This window comes from Humulus lupulus, chromosome 7 (assembly GCF_963169125.1).
Source record: "Humulus lupulus chromosome 7, drHumLupu1.1, whole genome shotgun sequence".
In the NCBI taxonomy this organism is placed as follows: Eukaryota; Viridiplantae; Streptophyta; class Magnoliopsida; order Rosales; family Cannabaceae; genus Humulus; species Humulus lupulus.
Genome location: NC_084799.1, coordinates 206567346 through 206594036, shown reverse-complemented (window position 1 = coordinate 206594036; position 26691 = coordinate 206567346). Strand labels below are relative to the sequence as shown.

Below are 26691 nucleotides of genomic sequence, written 5' to 3'. Positions count from 1 at the left end.
ATTACTATAGTTGCAATATACTTTCAAAAGACTTGGCCTCTTTTATAGAATTCCATTATGTTTGAAGAGTACTTGTTATGATAGCCATTTATTTATAATACCTCCTTTTCTATTAACTATATTAATTTATTATTAGTAACATTCTTGGCCAACTTGCCTTTTATCTTGTTTTTGCCGAAGTCCAATCTTTCTTGTTGCAATCTCTCATCAAAATCACCAACAAGGCCGGCAAATGAACCTCTTCAAATCCAAGAACAATATAAATCTATATCTCTATATATATTTTGAAAGTTTTGATTCACTATTACATATTTTTTTTCTCGCATCACTTGTTAGCATCAGTGAAAGACGATCATTTAACCGACGCTATAAAAACACAAAATTTTTACTTTTGGTATTGATTATATAGAAATACAAGCACATGGCGTCTTCACGTGAAAGAAAATACGACGTGTTTCTTAGTTTCAGAGGAGAAGACACTCGCGATAGTTTCACTAGTCATCTCTATGCTGCTTTACGTAGAAGGAAAATTGAAACCTACATAGATTATAGATTGGAGAGAGGCGATGAAATCTCGAAGCCATTGCTGAAAGCCATTAGAGAGTCGAAGATCTCGGTCATAATTTTCTCAAAAAACTATGCTTCGTCGTCTTGGTGCTTGGATGAGCTTGTTCATATACTCAAATGCAGAAGCCAAAACCAACAAACTGTAATTCCTGTCTTTTATCACATTGATCCTTCAGATGTACGTAAACAGAAGGGTACCTATGCAACTGCCTTTACGAAGCTTCAACAACGTTTTAGAGACAAAGTACTTAAGAAATGGAGGGATGCCCTAACCAAAGCAGCTAATATATCTGGCTGGGATTCTCATTCACATAGGTAATAATATATAAAGTAAATAAATACATATATATTTTTTGTTAAATGATAATTTTTTTAAGAAATTAATTTACCTTGGCAAAATGACTTATTTTTTTTGAAGTCATTTTGTATTCTAGCTTGGTTTTAATAATTTTTTGCAAAATAATATCTCATAATTTAGACAATTAGTCGAAAATTTAGACAAGTGGTTGAAAAATTCAAACAACCGGTCAAAAATTTTAGACAGCCTGGTAGAAAAATTTAGACAACTGATCAAATTTTAGACAGAAATCATTTGGCAAAAAAATATCAAAAGTAGGCTAGAGTACAAAATCACTTAAAAAAGATGTTATTTTCATTGATTTCTCTTAATTTAATTTTAACTTATTATTGGAAGTGCTTAGACTTTAGAGTCCTAGGCAAAGACCTAGCTCATCTTAGTTTTTGCAGTTGGTAATTCAATTCATGAGATTTAAAAAAAATAGTAGCAATTAAGTCCTTTTAATTAGTTAGTTTATTTGACAAAATTTTAAAGTTGCTTATGGATAATTTTGACATTTCTTTAAGATTTTATCTTATAACATAATATATATGAATAATAGGGATTAGGTTAAATTATGCTATGCTTAGACGATAAATTGTGGTTGGATTAGCTTTTTCTTCAATATGTTACCTAAGTATACATGATTAAGTCACATAATAAAAATATTCAATCCAATCCAATTTAAATTAACTATATTTTTACAAACATGCATGATCTATATATATAAAAGTACACTATCTTTCAGCCATACATGAATTATTCATTTTTACTAATAACAAATTATAATATATTATGACTAAAATTAACATATTTTTTGTATTGTAGCTTATATATTTTGATTTTTTTGGTTAAAATATATGCAGACCGGAATCTGAGTTAGTGGAAGTGGTTGTAAAGGATATTCTGAAAAAATTGAGCAATAAATCATCATCAAGTGATTCAAAAGGCAACCTAAAAGGCATAGTTGGAATTGAGAAACAAGTCAAAGAAGTTGAATCATTACTACAAATTGGGTCACCAAAAGGTAGAGTTGTCATAGGCATTTGGGGTATGGGAGGCATAGGAAAGACAACCCTAGCCAATGCTATATTTGACAAAGTTGCTTCACAATTCGAGTCTTGTTGCTTTGTTGTGAATGTTAGAGAAGAATGGGAAAAACATGGCCTAACTCATCTAAAGAACAAGCTTTTATCTATGCTACTAGAAGAAGATGATCTCTTTAGAGACTCCTCTTATGTAAGATCAAATTTTTTTAAAGATAGGCTCAAACGCAAAAAAGTCTTCCTTGTTCTTGATGATGTCACTCACATAAGCCACTTGGAACTTATAACAAGAGACTATATGTTTGGACATGGAAGTAGAATACTCTTAACTAGTAGAGATATGCATTTGCTCAAGGATGAAGCTAATCATGTTTATGAGATTGAGGCCTTAAATGATGAAGAATCTCTTCAACTATTTTCCTTGCATGCTTTCAAACAATACTATCCTATGGATGTTTATTCAAAGCAAGCGAAAGTCGCGGTCCAATATGCTAAGGGAATTCCGTTGGTTTTGAAAGTTTTGGGGAGCTTACTTCGTGGAAAAAACCAAAAGGAATGGATGAGCGCGTTGAGTAAGATGAAAAAGTTTCCGAATATGGAAGTACAAAAGGTGTTGAAAATAAGTTACGATGAGCTTGATGATGAAGAGAAGAACATTTTTCTTGATATTGCGTGTTTCTTTAATTTGATGGACAGAGATGAAGTTGAAGGAATATTATTAGGGTTTGATTATTCCGCAACTATTGGAATAAAAGATCTTAGTGACAAGTCGCTCATAACCATCGATTTCGATAACAAAATTCAAATGCATGATTTGGTACAAGAAATGGCTTGGGAGATTGTACGTCAACAATCTACTATAGATCTTGGAAAACGTAGTAGATTATGGCTTGCCCAAGATGTATGCCATGTTTTAAAAAGAAATATAGTAAGTAAAGCTAAGAATTTCTTTAACTTCTTTCTACATTATATTATATACATATTGTATATTCATATGTTGCAATTTTTTCTCTGTAACTCTCAGGGAACTTCGGCTGTTGAAGGTCTAACCTTAGATGTATCAAAGATTACAAGAGAGCTCCCAATTAACCCTAAAGTGTTTTTAGGGATGCAATACATGAGATATCTCAAAATTTACAATTGTGGTTCAATGGAGAAGTGTAAACTATTCTTTACTAATGGACTTCAACTCTTTCCATATTCACTTAGATATCTCCACTGGGAAAGTTACCCTTTGAAATCATTGCCACAAAATATACCAGAGAATCTTGTTGAACTTCTAATGCCCAATAGTCAACTTGAACAACTTTGGGATGGAATCCAGGTATGCTAGCTTCTAACTCTTTTTTTCCCTTAAATTTTTTGCTTATAACTCTACTATTTATATTAATTGTAGGAATAGGAATTATGCACACATATTTTTATAGGGAACGACTATAACACATTATTTTTTTTGCAATACCGGTGCATCATTTTTCTATTTTCGGCACATGGATAGATATAATCTCAATCTTTTTTATATGACAGTGTACATTGTAAGTATTTAGAATATCATGCAAATTTTAAAGAAATTCGGAATAGTTTACGAAGTTGAAAATATAGTTCAAACTGTCAAATTTTACACGCGAACACAAAAAAACAGGCACGCGTGCAACAGACAGTTTAGACCCTGTTTCGGTACCATAATTTATTCAGAATTTCTTGAAAATTTGTAGGATGTTCTAGATAGCTGTAATGTACACCATCATATAAAAAACTTGGAATTATAACTATTCATGTGCCGAAATAGAAAAAAGATGCACTGGTATTGCAAAAAAAGAAGATACGTTGTAGTCGCTCCCTATTTTTATATAGATCAAGTTTTTTATTTTAATTTTTAAAAAAGCTATTTGATTAACTTAATTTAAATATAAGGATGTTTATCATCATGGTAGGTATGAAAATACATGTCAAATTAAACCTATATATGCCTTAACTGTGTAGTAAAATAAAATTTACTCCATTTTTTCCTTTTAATTACAGTACCTTGAGAAGTTAAAGAGGATCAATCTTAGTCACTCAAAAAGACTCCTTATAATTCCAGATCTTTCTCAAGCTCAAAATCTTGAGTACATAAATCTTGAATGCTGTACAAGTTTGCTTCAAGTTCCCTCATATGATTTTCGATCTCATTACAATCTTACATCTGTAAATCTGGGATTTTGTGAAGACCTCATGAATCTTGAGAAAAATAGTTACAGAAAATCTCTCAAATCTGACAACTACATACAATGCTTCAATCTTATGAGCCTGCCTGAGATTAGTAACAATGAATACCACTCATCATATGATGAAGGCACACTAAAAGACTTCAGTTATTTTGATGAACCTCTTGACAAGCATGTTGAATTGGAGTTTAGAAACAAGTATGATCAATATCAAAGCTTTAAAAGTAAGCACTCAAACAACAATATGGAATGGAATAAGAGAAGAAGAAAGTTCCAACATTTTTTTCTCTCACATGTATCTTCCTTCAACAAGTTTCCAGAGCTATCAAGGAACATAAGGGAGTTATATTTGTGTGGTACATCCATAGAACAAGTACCTCCTTGGATTGATTGTCTCTCATTTCTTGAGACATTGGATTTAAAAAATTGTACAAAACTCAAGACTCTTCCCACCACTCTTTACAAGTTGAAATCTCTTTATAGGCTCTCACTCTATGGTTGCTCAAGTTTTGAAACCTTCCCTCCAATCTTGGAACCAATGGACCAATTGGGTATTCTTTACTTGAATGGAACTGCCATAAGAAAGCTTCCCTCTCCAATTGAAAATATCATTAGGGTTAGACAATTAGGGTTAACTATGTGTCAACACCTTGAGTCTCTCCCAAGTAGCCTTTACAAATTATCTAACCTTCATGGACTCAACCTTTCTGGCTGCTCAAAACTTGTTAGATTCCCCAAATTGTCATTAAAATATTATAAGGGTTGGATTGGAACAATGAACTTGAGTGATTGTAACATTTCAGAGATTTCTGAATCAATTGGCTCATTATCTTCACTAAGTTATTTAGACCTAAGTGGAAACAAGTTTGAGAGTATACCAACGAGTATAAAGAAACTTACTCGTTTGTTTGAGATTCACTTGAGCAACTGTGAGAATCTCAAATGGTTACCAGAGCTTCCATTGAGTGTGAGAAAGTTATATGTACGTAATTGTATCTTGTTAGAGGCAGTGTTGTCAAGTTCAGATGAGGCTAAAATCATTTCTTTGGATCACTATGAATCTTACAAAGTGGAACATTTGTATACCAATTGCCCTAGATTGGATCACCATGCATGCAACAATATTATGGTTGATGCTCAACGTAGAATTTGGAGTGCAGCTACAAGATTTCAAGAAAATCATGTATGTTCTCTTTCTTTCTCTCTCTCTATATATAGGAGAATTCTTCTATAGGGGCTTCACTTTAAGCCCTACCGGTGTGGCTCTCAGTGTTCTCGATCCGTGAATAGTTTTCGGCGCGATTTTTTTATGACTGTGTATATTGTAGCTATTTAGAACATCCTACAAATTCTCAGAAAATTTCGAATAGTTTACAGTACCGAAAACTAGGTTCAAACATGTTGCTTTCCATGCGCATAAAAAAAATTTGTCACGCGTGCAACAACATGTTTGAACTTAGTTTTCGGTACTGTAACTATTCGAAATTTTCTAAAAATTTGCAGGATGCTCTAAATAGCTACAATATACACGGTCATAAAAAAAAATTGCGCTGAAAACTGCTCACGGGTCGAGAACACTGAGAGCTCCACCGGTAGGGCTTAAAGTGAGCCCCTATAGGAGAATTCCCCTATATATATACATATGCATAAATATGGTATATTTTCACAACATATATTTATTTTGCGTGACTAAATGCCACTTTTAGTAACAACAAATAGTTACTTGTGACTAAAAAGTCATACTTAATCACAAGTTGACACTAATGTAGATTTAGTCACAACCTATTATTTTTAGTAATAAAGTTTGTTGTGACTAAAAATACATTTAGTGACAACAAATTATGATTTTTGTAACTAATACTTTTAGCCACAAACTTTTTAGTGAAGACATAGATAAGATGATTTTTCTTTGGTCACAAATTTTTTGTTTTTAGTCACAAAATTTATTGGTACTAAAACTAAGATTTTTTGTAGTGTTTTAGTGAAAAAAATTAAGGAGTTCATGAAAAAATAAAGAACAAAACTTGAGGGTTTTCAATTTTTGAAAAAGAAATATAATTTGCTTCAAATATATCTTCGAGTAATTAGTGGAAATAGATAATTTCAATGTTTGCTTTGCAAAATAATCTCCAGTTTACTTTCTTTTTTACTTAAAAAAATATTCCAAATTATGTTTTTTTTTATATTAAGCTTTTGTTTGATATACCGACCTTTAATTACAACATCATATTATGTAATAATGCTTTGTAGTTTAAAAGGAATTGATACATTTTATTGAAATATTAGAAACATTCTTATGATTTTACCCTAACTTATATTAAATTTAATTATTATTTTCTTATAATTATTTAAGAAAATGTAACTTGTTACCATTTTTACAATTTTTCTCAGCTTGAAAGGACTGCAGTTAGTATTTATTACCCAGGAGATGAAATTCCAAATTGGTTCAAGTATCAAACTCAAGGATCTTCACTAAAGATCCAACTTCCTCAAAATTGGTGCAATGCTAACTTTTTGGGTTTTGCTCTATGCCTTGTTATTGAATCCAAACACTGTGTTAAAGACTGTTTCATGTTACTGCAATGCGAATCGGATTTCCAAACCATTTCTGGGAAAACCCATAATAACACTTCTTATCTAAGTGACCCTTTGAACATGGACAAAACAGAAGTAGATACAAGGCTAGATCATGTCATTTTGTGGTATGACAGTTGGTTGTGTCGTCAAGTTAGAGAAAAAGGTACAAATTATTGGTGTGACAATGTCACTGAGGCATCTTTTGATGTCATCCCTGGCCATGTTAGGGCCACATATAATAACAACAATGGAACTGATTATTGTTGTAGTGTTACAAAGTTAGGGATGTTCTTACTATATTCTGATGATGATGTTCTTGCCAATAATAATACTAATGAAGATGTTGTCCCGGAAATGGTTTTGAAATTTGGTGGGTTGTTACAGCTTATCCTCATGCCAAATCGAAATCATGATGTTGGCGAAGAAGAAGAAGAAGAAGAAGAAGAAGAAGAAGAAGAAGAAGAAGAAGAAGAAGAAGAAGAAGACAATTGTGAAGTAGAAAGAAGAAGAGAAGGAAGAAAAATGAGAAAGAGATTACAAGTGTTACCTTTGATTAGGAAGAAGAAATTCAATAAGAAGAGTTCATAATGTTCCTATATTTGTTTAATTTCTATGATTTTTTTAATTTTTGGTAAGTTGTGTTGAGTTTTTTTTATCTAACAATGTGAGTTTAATAAAAAATCTAAATCATATTTTTTTTGCACTAACAATCTCATCAATCAAACAAGTTATTTTGAATATAATCGTATTTTTTCTTGATTTATATCAAGTAAATCATGTAGAAAATTATCTCTTAAGCTTAGCTGTTGACGGTGAAATCTCGTCAACGAAATTAGGTCGGAAAACTTAAAGGTAAATGCGGCGAAGTTTAGATAAGAACTTAGAATTAACTTATGAAAGGATAAACACAGATGAACAATGGAGTGAAAAATGTATATTGCTTAATAGCCTTTGCATACAATGAATTTTCCAACCCCCTTCTCTGTGGAAGTGTGGTTCATTTTATAGTAGGCTCTAATGGCCCTGGGTACATGGTGGTCCAGGGGACCAGATGGTACACAAGTACACTAACAGGAGAGTGGTTCCAGGGGTAGTGGTGTCGACTCTGGTACAAGGTCAGAGATCATGGGAGCACCTCACCTTCTGTACCTGGTCATGCCTCCACTACCTACCTGGTACGGGTGTCAGAGGAGTGGCTGGTGTGACGCCCCACGTCACTATGGCTGCTTTCTGGAATGACGACTGGCCCTACAAACCAAGACAAGTCTTTCCAGCTTGCTTTGTCCTCACTCGCACACTTCCTAGGAAAACTTCCCAGGAGGTCACCCATCCCTAGATTACTCCAGGCCAAGCACGCTTAACCATGGAGTTCTCAAGTGATGGGCTACCGAAAAGAAGATGCACCTTCCTGATATAGGTAGTACCTATCAATCCATTTAAGCCCTCTTCAACTGTGTAGTCCCATACCTACACAGTCTTAGAATCATCACACTTGACCTTCCCCAGGCGGTGTGGGATTGCACAGCTTACCCGGTCTTTCCCCTTACGGATCACGGGATTCTGACTGTCACAATCACCCCCCCTTACGGGCCCGACGTCCCCGTCGGCCACACTTCCGGCTGGGTCAAGGCTCTGATACCAAGTTGTAACGCCCTGGCTACCCCAGAACAGTTACGGTGAACGGTGAACCAGAAATTTGACTCGTTACCCGAGTCCTTTGGTTAAAAACGTGATCTAAGTGTTATTACCAGGTTAAGGTGAAAACCAGTAAAAGGAAATGGTACATTTTATTAAGTAAATAAACTGCTCATGAGCCTTTTAAAATGTTTACAAGTAGTTCAAGTTACAAAAGAGTTAATACAGTTCCAAATATACAATCTCCGCCGGCCTAAGCGGCAAAAATAGGGTAAACCCCTAGTCCCTCTGAGAACTCCTTGACCGTGGCGGTCAAGCGGCCCTGTATGTACATTACATCGCCCAAGCTCTCCACTCAAGGCTGGCCAAGCTTTTCCTTTCCTTTACCTGCACCACATAGCACCCATGAGCCAAGGCCCAGCAAGAAAACATAGCAAGACATAATATAATATCAACAACGTTCATAATAACCATTCAGGACTATCAGTCCAACAAGTAGGTGACAATAGCCAAAAGTCACAGTAATGAGCATCGCTCCCTCTAGCCATGTGACGATAGGGTCACCAGGGCTTAACTGATAGGTGATTCTTTCATAAGCTTGATCAGGACAGGTGCATGGTGATTGGTCACCAACATAACCTTCCTCACTCGAACCAGAGGTAAGAAAACAGTGTATGAATACAGTTACACCCTGTATAGATGTATGGCATGTATGGTTTGATGTTTGAGGCATGCTGGTTGATATATGTGGACATGGATTGCATATTAAATGCTTTTGAACGCTGATTACCGGCTTGAGACACTGACTAGTCAGGGACCGACTTTAAAGTCGAGAATTATGCATTGAATGGCTCTATAGCATTAATGCCAGACCGACCCTAGGGTTGAGAAACTTATAAGCGCTTGCCTGGTCTACGACTAGATGATTATAGCCAAGGTATATGACCCCGGTGACTGTCTGTCACAAGGCTAAGGGACGTTGCCCATAGTTTCGACTCTAGAGTCGTGAGGAAGGTTATGTTGGTGACCAATCACCATGCACCTGTCCTGATCAAGCTTATGAAAGAATCACCTATCAGTTAAGCCCTGGTGACCCTATCGTCACATGGCTAGAGGGAGCGATGCTCATTACTGTGACTTTTGGCTATTGTCACCTACTTGTTGGACTGATAGTCCTGAATGGTTATTATGAACGTTGTTGATATTATATCATGTCTTGCTATGTTTTCTTGCTGGGCCTTGGCTCATGGGTGCTATGTGGTGCAGGTAAAGGAAAGGAAAAGCTTGGCCAGCCTTGAGTGGAGAGCTTGGGCGATGTAATGTACATACAGGGCCGCTTGACCGCCACGGTCAAGGAGTTCTCAGAGGGACTAGGGGTTTACCCTATTTTTGCCGCTTAGGCCGGCGGAGATTGTATATTTGGAACTGTAGCAACTCTTTTGTAACTTGAACTACTTGTAAACATTTTAAAAGGCTCATGAGCAGTTTATTTACTTAATAAAATGTACCCTTTCCTTTTACTGGTTTTCACCTTAACCTGGTAATAACACTTAGATCACGTTTTTAACCAAATGACTCGGGTAACGAGTCAAATTTCCGGTTCACCGTAACTGTTCTGGGGTAACCAGGGCGTTACAGCTGGTGAGGACAACAGATGGTACTTTGTTCGTACCTCCACTACTTATCTGACGTGGGTACTATGTCCGTACTCTAACTCCTTTCAGTTCGTCAGTGGACTCCGTACCTCATGAGATCAATGCCATGTGACCCTCATTTGCAAGGCATAGATGCGAGGCGGTAATGACCCATGCACTGGCCGTGCCTTGCAAGGCTCCTAGTGGTGAGGGGCCTAGCTATACTTTTCTCCTTGCGGCATGGATCTAGACTAGTGGCGCGATGGTGCAACGGCCTCCCGAGAAGATGGTGGCCCACGGGCCTCGCGGGGGCGCGTGCGCATGAGCGCCTTGCTAAGGGGGCGCGCTTGACGGCCTTGTTGGGGGCGCGCGCGCGCATGAGAGCCTCGCTGGGGGCGTGTCCCTGATGGCCTCGCTGGGGGCGTGTGCCTGATGGCCTCGCTAGGAGGCGTGCGTGCCTGATGGCCTCGCTGGGGGCGTGTGCCTGATGGCCTCGCTAGGAGGCGTGCGCCTGATGGCCTTACTGGGGGTGTGTGCCTGATGGCCTCACTGGGGGCGTGTGCCTGATGGCCCGAGGACCCAATGAGAGTGTAGGCGTATGGGGGTCTAAGTGCGTTCTTTGGGTCTTTTATAAGCGTGGAATATTGAGCATCCATAGGTGTATGTCCCTGGCGTCTTTGGCAGCATTCACGCGTATGAGTGCATCTTGACCCTTGAGCATGTCAGCCTTGTGCGGGCACGTCGGACCTCACTATGTGAGGGCCTTGTGCACCTATCCTCTTGCAGTATTCATTGTGTCCCCTTAGCTTAGCAGGGCCAAACCTTGTGGCTCATAATGTGTTGTTTCTCATGAGATGATCTCCTGTATTCAACAAGGCCTACAGGCTCGATCCCAATAGCATGAATAAGCGACCCTTATCCCTATGTTCCAACCAGGGACTAAAGAGTTTCTTTTTGGTGGATTTTTGGCATCCACATTAGCAAATTGCATTATTCAATAAAAGCTTGAACTTACAAAACAAACAAGTGCAATAAGAATGTATGGATACTAATACGGTAAAACCTCCATAAATTGTTACTCTATATTTGAATAACTCTCATATAATCATAAAATCTTTAATCCTAACTTGAGATTAGTTATAAATATGAATAAACTCTATATTGTTATAAGTTATAATATTTATTGGTCCCACCTTTAGAAAATATGCCTTCACATAGAAGTAATTGACTTAATATTAAATAATTTGTACATATATGCTATCTTTTACATACTAAAAAGTCATTATAAAATTAATTATGAAATTAGACTTGTAAAATAACTTTGTATATTTTCAACATTATACAAATATGTACATTGAAGCCATATCTTTATGTCATTTTCGTTTATCAATGTTTTACATCGAATTTGACATGTTTTATCAATTATTATTTAATTTAGATTTAAATGTGTATATTTCTAACATTTTATAGATATAATTCTATTAAGTTATAATATCCTCATATTAATAAAATATGTTGGTCCCAACATTATTATTATAGAGAGGTTTTACAGTATTACTATTTTGTTTTATAAAAAAAATAATTATAAATGGTGATTTAAACCTCCTTGGCTGATTTCTTGCTTGTGCTTTAGTTAACGCAGACCAACCTTAAGGTAAGGCAGTTGGACACCCTTTTTATTTTTTTTACTAAATTATATACAACTATTTTTTTTATTTATTTTTATTAAAAGTGCATTCACATTAAATTTTGACTAGACCCAATTTGGCTTAGGGCCGACCTTGGACCAAGACGTGCTAGACCCACGCTTATGGCCCCCTTAGCCCAAGGACCCTCATTATTTATTTTTTTTACTAAATTATATACAAGTTTTATAATTTTTTATTAAAAGTGCATTCACATTAAATTTTGACTAGGGTCAATTTAGTTAAGGGCTGACACTGGGCTAAGGCGGGTTAGACCCACGCTTAATTAGGCCCCCCTTATTCCAAGGACCCTCACTTTTTAAAATTATTTTTTACGGCCATGGGCTAAGGTGAACTTAGCCTGTCTATGCCTAGGACCCCCTTAGCCTAAGTGCCCCTATTTTGTTCAATTTTGTTTACTAAACTATACACAATTTTATTCACTACGACAAAATGCCCCTATTGATATACTTTTTAAGGACATGCATTTAAATGTGTATCCACCTAGAGTTTTAAGGACTCACGCTGAAAGTCCTAATTAAGAAAGCGAGTCCTGAAAAAGAGACTAAGAAATTGTGGGCTGAAAATCCAAGTGGGCCTTTTAAGAACACGCTTTATGAGCCCTTAAAAAGTTTTTAGGCATTTCTTTGGGGGCCCTTAAAAATGTTAAATATTTTAGTGAAATAAAATAAACAAAACTTTCAATTTACCCAAACCCTATTTCTAAAGAAAACCACACACAAAGGTGCAATACCATCAACGACAGCTGGGAATTTTCTGGGCACTATTTCAGCAACTGAGAGTTTCCAGACACTATTCCAGCGGCTGGGAGTTTCTGGGTACTGTTCCGATGACAAAGCTACTGTTTCAACAACGAAGTTATTGTTCACGAGTATTGTTCACGTGGCATTGTTCCTGCTCTGCCTTTAAGGACTTGTAGTAGAGTGTCCTTAAAATTTTTAAGGACTCACAAGTCCTTAAAACCCTTTGGCTTATGGGCAATATTAAAAGTGGCCCGACATTAAATTTTGATAATGGCCAATTTGGCTTAGGCTTGATCCCTGGGCTAAGGCGAGTTAAACTCACGCTTAGGGCCCCCTTAGCCCAAGGGCCCTCATTTTCAAAATTATTTTTTACTAAATTATATACAAGTTTTATTAAAAAAATTATTGAAAGAGTCTCCACATTAAATTTTTACGAGGGCCTAATTTGACTGTAAGGTCGATTTTGGGCTAAGGTGGGCTAGGCCCATGCTTAGGGCCCCTTAACCTAAATGACCATTTTTTATATTTGACTAAATTATATATACAAGTTTAAAAAAAATATATATTAAAAGGACCTCCACATTAAATTTTGACAAGAGTCTAATTTGGCTTAGGTTTGTCCTCACCAGGGTCAGCCTTAGGCTAAGGCAGGCTAGGCCCATGCCTAGAGCCCCTTTAGCCAAGGGCCTCAATTTTTAATTTCTTACTAAATTATATAAGTTTTTTTTTGAAAAATTTATTAAAAGGGTCCCCACATTAAATTTTGACTAGGGCCCAATTTGGCTTAGGGCCAGTCATGGGCCTAGGCTAAGGAAGATTAGGCCAACACCTAGGGCCCTCTTAGCTCAATGGACCCTTGTTTTTTTTAAAAGATTTTTACTAAATTCTAACTAAAGCACAATTTGGTTCAGAGAGTTAATGTCTTAAATGAGATTATTAACTATTTTCTTGCATTGTATGCATTAGATACACGTTTTTTCATTATCTTGGTAAGCTTCAGTTGATGTGTTTATATAGCTCGATTCGAAACCATGACCGATCCTGAACTTGTGGGAACCTAATATGAAATGTGATATTTTTATAAAATATTATATAAAAAATGATATGTTTTTAAGATTCGGATTTTTTTTTGTTAAAAAATGGGTCATTTTAACTTGGAGGCAGGGGCGTGCCTGAGATGGGTGAGGCCCATGATAAATAAAGAAAAAAAATGTTATTTTTTCAATTTTAATACATAACTCTTGTCTGTGTTAACTGATTGTAAGGCACGATTTGCCCATTTTCAAACAACCAATTACTTTTTCTATGATTTAAACTTTGTAAAGTTGGTTGACAGGCACGACTTGTCCATTTATAACAACCATTTTTTTATTTTTATTTTATAAGACTAAGATTACTAATCATAAGGCATGTAAAGCACACTTGGTAAATGATTAGTTTTCTGTATTTCTTTTATTTTGTGTTTTCTGGTCGTAAGACATGATTTTGCCCACATCAAAACGACAAGATATTCATCATATTTACTAAATTGGTCAAAAGACACGATTGTCCATTTTATATTGACTAGTTATTTTTATGATTATTAACTTATCAAAAGGCACGATTTGCCTATTTTAAAATGATCAGTTATTTATAAGGCCAAAACCAATTTTTGGTTGCTCGTACAGACATGATTTTGTCCAATTTATTACGAGTTATTTACAAGGGAGTGTGTTAGTACATTCAATTTGCCAACTATTGTGATTACCATAAGCATTGCTTAACACGTATGGGTTCACTGTCTTTGTATATTTTCTATGCAATATGTTCTGAACAACTAGGTTAAGTTCGAACAGGCTTTGGTTATTTAGCAAGTGACCAAGGACTTACCTCCTCGATCACTTGGGGGGGGGGGGGGGGCACATAGGGTATACATCGCCATAACTTAAGAAAAAGAGTAAAAACCACAACTGAGGTAGTACTTAGAAAATTTTGAAAAATTTATAAAGTGCTTGTGCTTCGTTTGTTTGTTCAAACACTAAAGAGGAAAAAATGACAAGTATGACAAGAAAATGTTGTACCTAGAAAAACATATATATCAATTAATTGTTGTATCTAGTCAAATTAACGAGCAACATATTGTATGTAATGCAAGAAAAATATTACAATAATACCCAAGATTAAACATTGCTCGGTTAGCTATTGTCTTTGCACCACAGACCTTATGGCTCGAATGTCTAGAATATACATAAAAGATAAAGGAACTCTCGCCTCACTGGTTGACTGCAACATCCTCGACCTGATCGCAACCCTGGTCGCCGTCAGGATTCAAGGAAATCTCTAGACCAGGGTTCTTTGGGGAAGTAGCAACAAACTCATCCTCCTCACGAGCAGCGCATTTGGAAATTTCTTTGTCCTGGGCAAATAGTCAAAGTTTGCTTCCTTGTTGTTTTTCTAAAACATGAAAAAATAATTGAAGACTTAGAGAAAGTTCCACTTGACCAGAACAAACCAACTAACACAGTGAAACTCGAAAAAAACTTAGCGGTGGAAGTCAAGTCTGAACTTATAAGTTTTTTGAAAAAGAACCAAGACGTGTTCGCCTGGTCGCACAAGGACATGGTGGGCATCATCCCTACTGTGATCAACCATGCCTTGAACATCGACAAGGAAAATTTTAAACCCGTACAACAGAAATGGAGGTTGCTCAACAAGGAAAGGTCTCTAAGGCCTTAAAAGAGGAAGTTGAAAAGCTAAAGTATAACGGGTTCATAAGAGAAGCCTTTTACCCTGAGTGGGTTTCAAACCATGTTCTAGTGCCAAATCCCAATGGCAAATGGATGACCTGCATTGATTTCACAGATCTGAACAAAGCATGCCCCAAGGACTGCTTCCCTTTACCAAGAATTGATAAGCTAGTTGATGCTACTTTTATGGATGCCTACTCAGGGTACAATCAAATTAGCATGCACCCTCCCGATGAGGAGCATACCAACTTCAGAACCCATATAAGCATTTGGACTAAAAAAGGCTGGCGCTACGTACCAGCGGCTGGTAAACATGATGTTAAAAAACCTAATAGGTAATCATGGAGGTTTATGTTGATGATATGCTGGTCAAATAAAAAAGGCTGGGGGACACGTTTAAGATCTAGCATAATGCTTTACCATTTTGAAGCATTATAATATGAAGCTAAATCCCTTAAAGTGCTCGTTTGGAGTAGGCTCGGGCAAGTTTCTTGGTTTCATCATCAATTCAAGAGGTATAGAAGCTAATCCAGAAAAAAAAATTAAAGCCTCAATTAACATGAAGACCCCAACCAAGATAAAGGATGTGCAAAGCCTAACTGGACAAATAGTTGCTCTCAACAAATTCGTCTCAAAATCAATAGATAAATGTGTTCCATTCTTCAACCTGTTAAGTGAAAATAACAAGTTCGAATGGACATGAGAATGTGAAAAAGACTTTCCAGGCACTTAAAGAGCACTTGGCGCAGCCACCAATTTTGTCCAAGCCAATTGATGGGGAGATTCTTTATTTGTATCTAGCAGTTACTGAACATGTTGTTAGTGTAGCCTTTATCAGAGAAGCAGAGAAAGTCCATCATCCGCTATATTACATCAGCAAGAGGATGATAGAGGCAGAAACAAGGTACCCTTGATAAAAAAATTGGCATACTGTCTACCACTTGCAGCAGGGAAATTGAGGCCATACTTTCAAGCTCACCCAATCTCAATTCTAACTGACCAGCCCCTTAGGTAGGTGTTACAAAAACCCATGGCATGAGGTCGACTGCTTAAATGGGCAATAGAACTAGGGCAGTACGAAATCTCCTACGAACCACAAACTGCTATCAAAGGACAAGCGCTGGCGAACTTCATTGCTGAATGCACAAGAGTATCAGAGGAAATTGAGCAATAAGTAGTGCCAGAAGAAAATGAAGATACCTGGCCAACATGGAAGCTGTATGTAGACGTAGGGGTGAGCATCTAAACCGGCAAACCGCGGTGACCGACCGCACCGCACCGCACCACACTACACCGCAAACCGCGGTGTCAAAAGTGTAATGGTTCGGTATGGTTTGGTATGGTTTGTATCTTAGCTACACCGCGCGGTGCGGTGCGCGGTTTGGCGATGTGAAATTTTGGTTTGCACCACACCGCACCGTATACTTACAAATATGTAAAAAAAAAATTAAACTTTACATATTTACCATTTTTTAGTAACCCAATATGAAACTAGGAGCCCACTTAAATTAGGGTATAACCTTATTCTCTTACAGATCATACACGACAACAACTCCTTCCTCTCTCATCTCATCTGCGCCTCCTCCCTATCACCATCTCTATCTCACACATTTTTTAACACACTTACATCGTGGAAAATCACCCAAACCACACTGCAAAAAATGGTCTGGTTTGGTCGGTTTGGTGCAACCAAATCACACCGCATGGTGTGTTCTAGCTACTACACCGCACTTGTGGCGTGGTGCATTAAAAAGTGTTCAAACCGCCCAAACCACACTGTGCACACCCCTATGTAGATGGGTCCTCAAATGAACACAAATTTGGAGCTGGAATAATTTTAATCACACTTGAAGGACATCACATTCATTGTGCCATAAGGTTTGAATTCAACTCCTCAAACAATGACATAGAGTATGAGGCCCTGCTCGCTGGATTACGACTTGCTAGAGACATTAAAGACTTTTCAATAGAAATCTACGATGATTCACAATTGGTTGTGACCTAGATATTAGGCGAATACCAAGCTCATGGTATAAAAATGGCTTCCTACCTGAGCAAAGATAAAGATCTTCTATTCGAGAAATTTATCATACAAAAAGTACCATGAGACCAGAATTCCAATGCTGATGCCTTAGCTAAACTAGCAAGCGCCAGAGATACAGACACTAAACATAATACCAGTTGAGCACCTTGCCTAACCAAGTATTAAAGAAACAAAGGTGGCGCTACTGCTCGACAATACCCTTTCCTGGATGTCTCTAATTGTTGTTTATCTGGAACACATAACTTTACTCGAAGATAGAAATGAGGCCAGAAAAATATCAAGGGAGGCTGTTAGATATGTAATCCTTGATGAAGTATTAGACGAGGGTACTCGATGCTTCTACTCTGATGTGTCACCAGAACAAAAGTAGAGTTGTTGATGATAGAAGTGCACTAAGGATTCTTTAGCATTCACGCAAGGGGGCAGAGTCTAACCAAGAAGATATTGAGACAAGGGTACTTTAGGCCAACTATGAATGAAGATGCAATGGAATACGTACGAAAATGTATATAAGTGTCAGAGATTCTCTAAGCTACCTCGAGCAGCTCCTAATGAGCTCAAAAAAAAAAAAAAAAATGTAAAGCCCTTGGCCTTTTGCTATATGGGGAATAGATCTGATCGGACAACTACCTACGGGAGAGGGAGGAGTTAAGTTTGCAATAGTTGCAGTAGAATACTTTACTAAATGGATTGAAGCAGAATCACTAGCAACTTTACTTCGTGGTAAAAAATATCATCTACAGATATGGACTACCAAAAAAGATTATTTCAGAAAATGGTACTCAATTCGACAGTGACTTATTTACAGACTTTTGTGCACGACATGATATCACCAAAAGCTTTTCAACAGCTGCTCATCCCTAAACTAATGAACAAGTAAAAGCTGTTAACAAGACTTTAAAAGATACGATAACGAAGTGCCAGCTTAGTAATAGCATGCAAGTTTATCCAGTGCTGATCGCATCAGGATAAACTTGGGGGCAAATATTTAACCCAAATTTGGACATGATGACGTGACATTTGAAGAGGACACGTGGTAGTAAACGAAATCAAATTCTTATAGTTGGTAGAGATAAGATAGCTGCTCGAGTAGACATCATTAGTGTGAAAAGTTGTAGTCTGCTCGAAGAGAAGGTAGATGGTAACATTTCATAAAGCTACTCGAAGAGAAGATAACTAGTAACATTTCACAAAGCTGCTTGAAGAAGGACCTCCCCGAAGGACAACTTATTTAAACCAGAAGATTCAGATTTCACGAGATATTACAACATATCCCAATATATTTATGTAAGTGATATTTGAATGTATTTTCTAGTATTATTTGAATTTGTAATTAATTGTAACAATCCCACACTACACGCGTATGACCTAGATTATTTTGTAAGGGCCCAAAGCCCACAAAGAGATTCTATAAATAGGGATCTCTCACATTCATTATAACATTTTACATACAAACTCCCTGTCGAATTGTATTCTCTCTCAGGTTTAGGAAGCTCATTTGAACCTTGTTCTTCTTGATCTTGAGTTTGAGATTTTTTTGATTAATAAAAGTGCAAGTGGACGTGGGTCATTATCAACTATTGGGGCCAAACCACTATAAATTTTCTATCTTTTTTATTTTGATTTCAGCTTCTTAAATTCATTTCTGTCGTTCATTTTGACTCAGTGTCGCTGACCAAAACGCTGGTCAACATCTATCATATCTCTAAAATATTTAATATATTAATTAGTTTACTATTTTTTTTAATAAAAACATTTATATATTTATTTTTTACAAACATGAAATTTATTATGGTGCCTCTGTCTATATCTTAATTTTTTCTCACTATACACATTTTTATTTAAATTCCTCATAAATTGTTAATATTTCCATCTTTATAATTTATTGCTTAATTTTTTTTATAGGTGTGGAAAGAATTTTTAACATTTATGAGGAATTTAAATATGTATTTAGTGAGAAAAAAAATGATATTATAGATAGAAGCACATTTAATAAATTTCATACTTCTAAAATTTAAAGCATGTAAATATATTTTAGAGGTATAATAGAAAATATTTTTTTTATTATTTCTTAATATTTCAAAAGAAAATTTAAGTCAATTACAAAAAATAATATAGTTTATAATAATTAATTAATAAAGAAGGGTTTGAAGAGAAATTTTTTTTTTTTTTGTTAAAATTCTATTTTACCCTTATAATTTAGATTTTTTTTTAATAAAATATAATTTTGGGGACCTAAATGAGTCAAAAAGTAAAGATTGGAGATTTAATTGCTACAAAATAAATATTAGGGACCTAAGTGATACAATTGGTAAAACTTATAGGGTCCCAAGTGCTATTTATCCGAAAAAAATATAAATATATAGTTTGTTGTGACTAAATATAATTTTAGTTATTGTATGTGTTGCATTGATGTTGGCCATGCCAAATTAGTGTGAGTGTGATAGGGTGTGCAGTGTTGCTACTATTTATAATTAACTCTTGCATATTCTTGGTAAATACAAGTTTTTATATATAATTAACTCTTTTTTTAGAGGTCGCCTACACACATAGGTCCAATGTGTTTTTTTAAATGCTATTCTTTTAGGTAATAACCTTTTTTTTTCACAAAAGTTTTTGGTCTCCTTGATTTACTTAGGGGTGCACTCTCAAAATTCGGCATATCAGTGCACCCCCTTTGTATATTTTGGCTCCAAAAGTATTTTTGGCGAATTTTGTATGATTGTGCACATTGTAGTTATTTAGAGCATCCTGCAAATATTCAGAAAATTCTAAATAATTTACAGTGCCAAAAATAAGGTTAAAACATTTTGCTTTCTATGTGCATAAAAAAGATAGTCACACGTGCAACAAACTATTTAAACTTTATTTTCTACACTGTAAATTATTTAAAATTTCTCAAAAATTTACAGAATGCTTTATAAATAACTACAATATATACAACCACAAAAAAAATTTACACCGAAAATATTTCGTGAGCCAAAAGCTAGAGCGGGTGCACTTACTCCTTTTTGGGGCAAACCTATTAACTACCAATTTATTTATTCATTTATATATTTTGCTTTTTGGCCCTCTAAAATACATTTCTCCCTCCTTCCTTGGTTCTCAATCACATTTCCTTGATCCAGCTAAGACTTGGGTAGGGTTTTCAATGAACAATTAAATTCCCTCCCATTTTTCTATTGGTTCAAAGAATGTGAAATGATTATTGACTGACCATGCATTCATGTTGGGAGGCACTAATGTCATATCCTTGGGTTGGATATGAATCATGATTAGACTTGATCATTTTAGAATTCACATCAAGTACATTTAAGTCAACAATATAGCTTGAGTGAAGCCCTCCACCATAGTACTTTGCTTCTTTGGCAATCTATAGTAGGTTGATTTGGGACCCATAATATTGCATAGTATAATTTCTCTCAAACATGTATGTGTTATAGATTCATTCTCTTGGTCCCAAAATTAAACCCATTGGTAACAGAAGTATTGTTTTCTTCAAGTTTTTATAAAGAATTATTAAATATTCATCTTCTTCATATTATACAACTACACTACTTGGAAGGTTTCGCTTATAATATATATTCTATAAGAGTCATGCAAAATCATTATTATTTTAAAGTTCTTGTACTTTTTAGTTCATTGAGCTTTTTCAAAATTTCACCATGTATGGTTAATAGAAATAAAAGTTTTTGTTACTATAAAGTATCTTAAAGTGCTCAAAATTGCATAAGTGACATTTTATGTTTGATTTAGAATGCCTATGCTATATTCATCATAAAATTATAATATATCTAGGACTCAATTTTAAGTTTGATTCACACACAGAAAAATATATCATTTTATGTAGTATTAGGCACCGTAAAATACTTATAGCACGCTGTAAGATCTATTTCTATTTTGAAGTTTACTTAGAATAATGCCAGTTTTGAAAAAAATTGAAAACCGAAATAAAAGGGATAAAAACCGAAGTAAATAGCCAATTTTCTAGCAGTGGCACAAACCTAAAAATAATTGTAATAATGGGTATTATTACCATGGCAAGAACTCCTAGCAACTTGTCATAATAATGTTCCCAACTTGGATTATTTATTTATTTATATTTTAGAAAAAAACAAAACAAAAATCTATTTTCTCTCTTGAAATTTTCAGAAAAGGTTAGAGGGGTCACAAGAGCTCTACTTACAATAGTTGTGTGAAGCACTAACTCAAGAAAATACTATATATGAACAAATTAAGAAACAAAAATATTGCCTTCATTTGCTTTTTGTGTGTTGAAAATGAGAAATATAGTGAGGTGGACATGGAAATAAAGCCAGAAAATGTTTCGTCGAATCATTACAAATGGGACAGGAAAACATAATATTGTTTCGTCGTATTATTACAAACATTTTTGGTATCTATAAAAGATACTACAACATTCATGGTATTTTTGAAAATAATAGAGCCATTGTTGGTATTTATAAAAGTATTTTAAAATTTTCTTAACAATTATATCAAATATTTAAAGATTTAGAATTTTAGCGGTGGGTTATATTCCACGTAATATTTTGTTCAAGTAGATGCATGCATTAAACTTTTAAGGTGATATTTTAGTATATATAGATTGGAAGATTTTTAGGTACGGTATCACTTTTGCTTTCTACCGTAGGAGTATTTTTTATTTTCGGTACATGAAAAATTATAACCCAGTTTTTTTTTTCATGATGACGTACATTATAGTTATAACATGCATCTCATCAGTTTTCGAAAAAGTCTCAATAATTTACCGTACCGAAATCAGAGTTTAAACAGTCAGTTGCACACATGCCTGTTTTTTTTTTTTTTTTATACGCGTGGAAAACAGACTATTTGAATTCTAACTTCGATACTGTAAATTCATCGAAATTTCCTGAAAATTAGCGGTATGACTACACTATAATTATCATGTACGCTGTCATAAAAAAAATTATGTTATAATTTCTCAAAGTACCGAAAATAAAAAAACGCTCCTACTTTAGGGGCGAAAGTGATGCCATTGCTACCTAAGAAAATTCCTATATATGTATACATAGAACATCATTTTTAAAAATTTATTGGCAAGAGAGGGACTGAGGAAGGCATGGCATAGAGCCAAAAGCAAATATCTCACAAATTTGATTGTCTTAGAAGAGTCCACATCCTTTTCCATCAGAAATCAATGCCTTTTTATGTACTCACACCTTCATATCCATATCAACCAGAAAAATACAATATATTTTTATATATTTGAAAATTATTCTCAGTAGTGGACAGTGTACACAAATAATGTCCACCCTAGAAACCCTAATGAACCCAAAAAACTATTCTAAAATTTACTCACTCATCATCGATCATACCAAATGAAAACAAACCACACAAAAACACACTCTTAACTGTACCGAAACCCAAAAAAGCTAACATGAAGACGTAGACAAATCACTCACCATACGTTGGAATCTCCATGACGTGTATTCTAAAACTCCCAACCATTCCATTCCATTACACTCTTTCTTTCTCTCTCATTTCTTTAATCATCAATATTTTCTCATCGAACCCATCTTTCTCCATGGAAGAAAAGATCACCACCACCACCACCACTTCCGACCACTACTTTCCCAAGAAAATGATGAGATTTTCCCATCAGAAACCCTCACGAAGTTGCCCTAGCAGTACCAGTAGTAGCAGTGGTTCTTTATTTTCCTGCAAACCAAACAGAACCAGTGTCTCTTTACCCGGTGACTACCGTCATCGTGATCGTGATGGTGCTGATGATCGGATCAAGGAGATCCAGTACTGCAGCAGTGGTCGGGAGAGGTTGAAGCGGCACCGTGAAGAGGTGGCCGGGCGTGTTCTGGTGCCTGATAAGTGGGGTAAGGAGGAGTTGATGAAGGACTGGATCGATTACTCTTCTTTCGATAAGCTTTTGGCTCCGACCGGACTCACTTCCGCCCGTGAAGCTCTCGTCGTCGACGCCGGACGACGTCGTAATGGTGCTTCTTCTTCTTCTACTCAACCTTCTTCACCTACTGCTAGGATAGAGAACAGGTGTTATTAATTGAGATCATATAAATAATTAAATAAACCATTAATTAACTTAATTAATTAATTATATAGAGTTAATATATGAGAAATTTGTGAAAATAACCTATTTTTTTAATTGATTTTGCACTCTGGTTTGTTTTTGATAATTTTTTGCGAAATGTTCTTTGTTTAAAATTCGACTACATGTCTAAATTTTTCGACCAATTGTCCAATATTTTCGACCGATTGTTTGAATTTTTCGACCAGCTATCTAAATTTTCGACCCGTTGTCTGAATTATGAGAGACAATTTTGTAAAAAATTATTAAAATTAGACTAGAGTGCAAAACGACTTTAAAAAAATAGATTATTTTGCTAAATTGCTCTTAATATATATATATATGGTATAAATAGATAATTTTGTAGTTTCCGAAAAATAATTATATTATTATATATAGAAACAATTTAATAATAATTTGAAAAACCCTACAAAATATGTAGATTAATTAATTTTAGTTGTGTTATAATTTGTTTATCATTAATTAATAATCTCCGACGTATATGTTTAATTAGGTAAATCTACCATTTTTGGGAGAGGTTTATGGCTTTATTTATTTATATTTTTTTTATAGATTATTATATATATTAATTGAGCATATATATTGGATCGTTTTCAAAATTATATCGATTTTAATTTGGTTGATATTATATCGTGGAAAACAAAAATGATTATTTGATTTATATTATTCACTCTCAAAACTTCACATGTATATATATAAGATTATACCTATAAGTACGTGTACGTAGCAGCTGTGGAATATTTTAACATGCATTTCTGTTCTGGGGAAATTCATGAAATAAATAATACTAGCCATATAACTTTTTTTTTTATTGTTTTTCACAAAAATAATACAAATTTATTTAAAATGACCTAAATACCCTTATAATCTTAACACAAAAAAACAAAGAGCATAGCCGTGTATTTCAATTTTTCTCTCTTATCATCTTCTCTTCTGTCTCAAATCGTCATAATAGATCCATTGGTAAATTTTGAAGGACAAAGAGAAACTCATGCTCGATAGTTTTGACATCATATTTTAAAGGTTGTTAGAAGTTTTGTAAGAGGGAGGAGTTCCTAAAGCTACTATAATAAGTAATATTGTTACTTATCACTAATGAGTGTTTTATAAAATAAATTTATATATGTAATTTTTGAGTTGTTTTGGACTTGAAAATCAATTAAAAAAATTATTTTTGTGTTGAGGTGACGAACTTCTTTATGAAATCTATGATTCGGGATTTTGTGTTTCGAACGTGATGTGGATAAGGTTCCGATCTCGTTCAGGTTGGCCCCTACCAAGTCCGAACATAGTCTAATAACTAGGTCCGAACCAAAAATCTTGAATCACATATTTCAATTGAGAGTTCATCATTTCAACTTTTTTTTATCAAATCTCAACCCAGAACAACTTAAAATATACACAAACTACTTTACAACATACCCATAAACTATACATAACAATATTATGCACCCATTATTAACTCCTTCAAATACTCATTATGGTAGTTAGGTCATTTTAAGTGGGTTTGGGGTTATTTTGATGAGAGACAATAAAAGGGGTGTAGGAAAACTCTTATGTTTTCTGTGGTCAAGATTCTTAGAATTTAATCAACAATGACATAAACAATTTCAATAACTAATATATCATATTAGTATATATTAGTTATAAGGAAATGTTAGTAATCAAAAGTCAAATGCAGAAAAATATAAGGGAGAACACTCAGAAATTTTATACAGGTTCAAACCAGATCAATCTGGCCTACATCCTGTTTGATCCACTATCATCATCATCATCAATTGATGCAATCTCTGAATACAATTACAGTAAAGAATAAACACTTCCAGGACTCCTAAGAACCTTTCTCTTTCTAAGGTTTTAATCTCAAACACTTTCTAACAGTTGTGTTTTCACTCAAATTCTCTTTCTTTGTATTCTCTCTTTCTCTCAATACAACTTATCTCCTCTCTCTTAAAATAATGAAAGACAATAATATATATAGGCTGCCAAGTTAGTTGACAACTAATAACTAATACAGTTAGGTTTGTTATGATTTGTAGGAAAGATCTCCACAAGGGGTATATATATGGTTAGTATTATTGGTATCATGAGGATTATTTCATGAAGTTTATGGATTTTTTAAACAAGCTTCTTTGAGCTAAAATATTTATGGTTATTAGGCATCTTTTTTTTTTCTTTTTGTAAAAAAGTAGAATTTTTTTGTTATATACTATAGATTTTGTTCTATATGTACTTAGATTAAGAGATTTAATGTACTACGAAATTATGTTTTCAATAATTAATAACTATTTGATCAATCCAACAATTAATCGTACGATAGTGCAGACAAAATACATCTCCTAACAAGATAAAATATTGTCCTCATATATTATATATAACCCATATAATATATAACATAATGTAGCCAATCAATTTTGTCCCCAATTTTGTAAAAAAAGAAAAAACATAATGCATTTCGTTGTGTACTGCAAATTTTGCATTATGTACTTAGATTAATGTTGCAACACCTAAATTTCATAACATATTTTTTATATAAATCAAAGTTTTCAATACATAAAATGTACAAGTTTACAAATTTAGGAAATAGTAATGGAAAATATTTTTTATAGCGTGCTTTTATGTTATTAACGAGATTAAGAGAGAGAAACTTGGGTAGTCAAGTATTGGACCCAAACATATAATTTTAATTGGAGATTTTTATAAAATTAAGAAAGTTTTACGAAAGGGCTTATTTGAAAAGAATTTTAATATTTTGGGTCCAAATGTAATTTCAAGAATAAAAAAAAAAGAAAAAAAGGGCTTCAACCTTATTTTTCCCGTAGCCACTCTCTCCTAAAAAAATTCTTTTTCTTCCTCTCTCCTTATCTTCCTCTCTTGTGTTGCCAATGAACGACCACTTTCTGACCGCCACATATAGACATGCACCTGACCTAAATGAACGAAATCCTCCAAACTAGTCGACCACGAGGGAATCTAGTGCTCACACGCCGGTTAAGCACCTCAATCGGTCAATTTAAGTTCAGTCACCATGCGACTTCAAAGTTGCGATCCGACCATCTCGAGCATCCATTCAAAAATCAATAAATTATTCCCATATCTACCATAGTTGGGTGACGAGCCCACCACGAGCCACCGCGATCAACCATTGATCGACGGTTAAAACTTAGTTTTTGAGGTTCCGGAGTTCGTTTTGAGCTTCAGAAATCATAATTTAGCTTGTTTTGAAACCCCGATCATTGTGGTATAATTTCTTTGACCAATGTATTGTGATTAATTGTTATTATGTGTATTTATAGTATATATTTATATATTCTCGATGAACTGAATATTTTCTATATAATTATACTGGTTGTCTAGGATTATATGTAT

The 26691-nt window shown here is 34.7% G+C and overlaps 2 protein-coding genes across 2 annotated transcripts; both read left to right on the top strand.

The window, feature by feature from the left end:
- The first annotated feature begins 421 nt into the window (after window positions 1-421).
- On the top strand, window positions 422-14775 carry LOC133792659 (disease resistance-like protein DSC1). Its single transcript, XM_062230565.1, has 6 exons — window positions 422-882; window positions 1771-2878; window positions 2975-3274; window positions 3973-5340; window positions 6549-7104; window positions 14651-14775. Exons 1-6 carry the CDS (start codon window positions 422-424, stop codon window positions 14773-14775), a joined length of 3918 nt encoding a protein of 1305 aa, XP_062086549.1.
- Window positions 14776-22578: 7803 nt separating this feature from the next.
- Window positions 22579-25619, top strand: LOC133789271 (uncharacterized). The gene has a single exon (XM_062227045.1). It carries the CDS (start codon window positions 22684-22686, stop codon window positions 23275-23277), a length of 594 nt encoding a protein of 197 aa, XP_062083029.1. The 5' UTR covers window positions 22579-22683; the 3' UTR covers window positions 23278-25619.
- The last annotated feature ends 1072 nt before the right edge of the window (window positions 25620-26691 follow it).

Excerpts from the sequence above, each read along its gene's own strand:
- LOC133789271 (XM_062227045.1), top strand. The coding sequence starts at position 22,684 with ATGACGTGTATTCTAAAACTCCCAACCATTCCATTCCATTACACTCTT.
- LOC133792659 (XM_062230565.1), top strand. The coding sequence starts at position 422 with ATGGCGTCTTCACGTGAAAGAAAATACGACGTGTTTCTTAGTTTCAGA. Across the intron at positions 883-1,770 it reads TGGGATTCTCATTCACATAG|ACCGGAATCTGAGTTAGTGG; the intron begins GTAATAATATAT and ends AAATATATGCAG. Across the intron at positions 3,275-3,972 it reads AACTTTGGGATGGAATCCAG|TACCTTGAGAAGTTAAAGAG; the intron begins GTATGCTAGCTT and ends TTTTAATTACAG.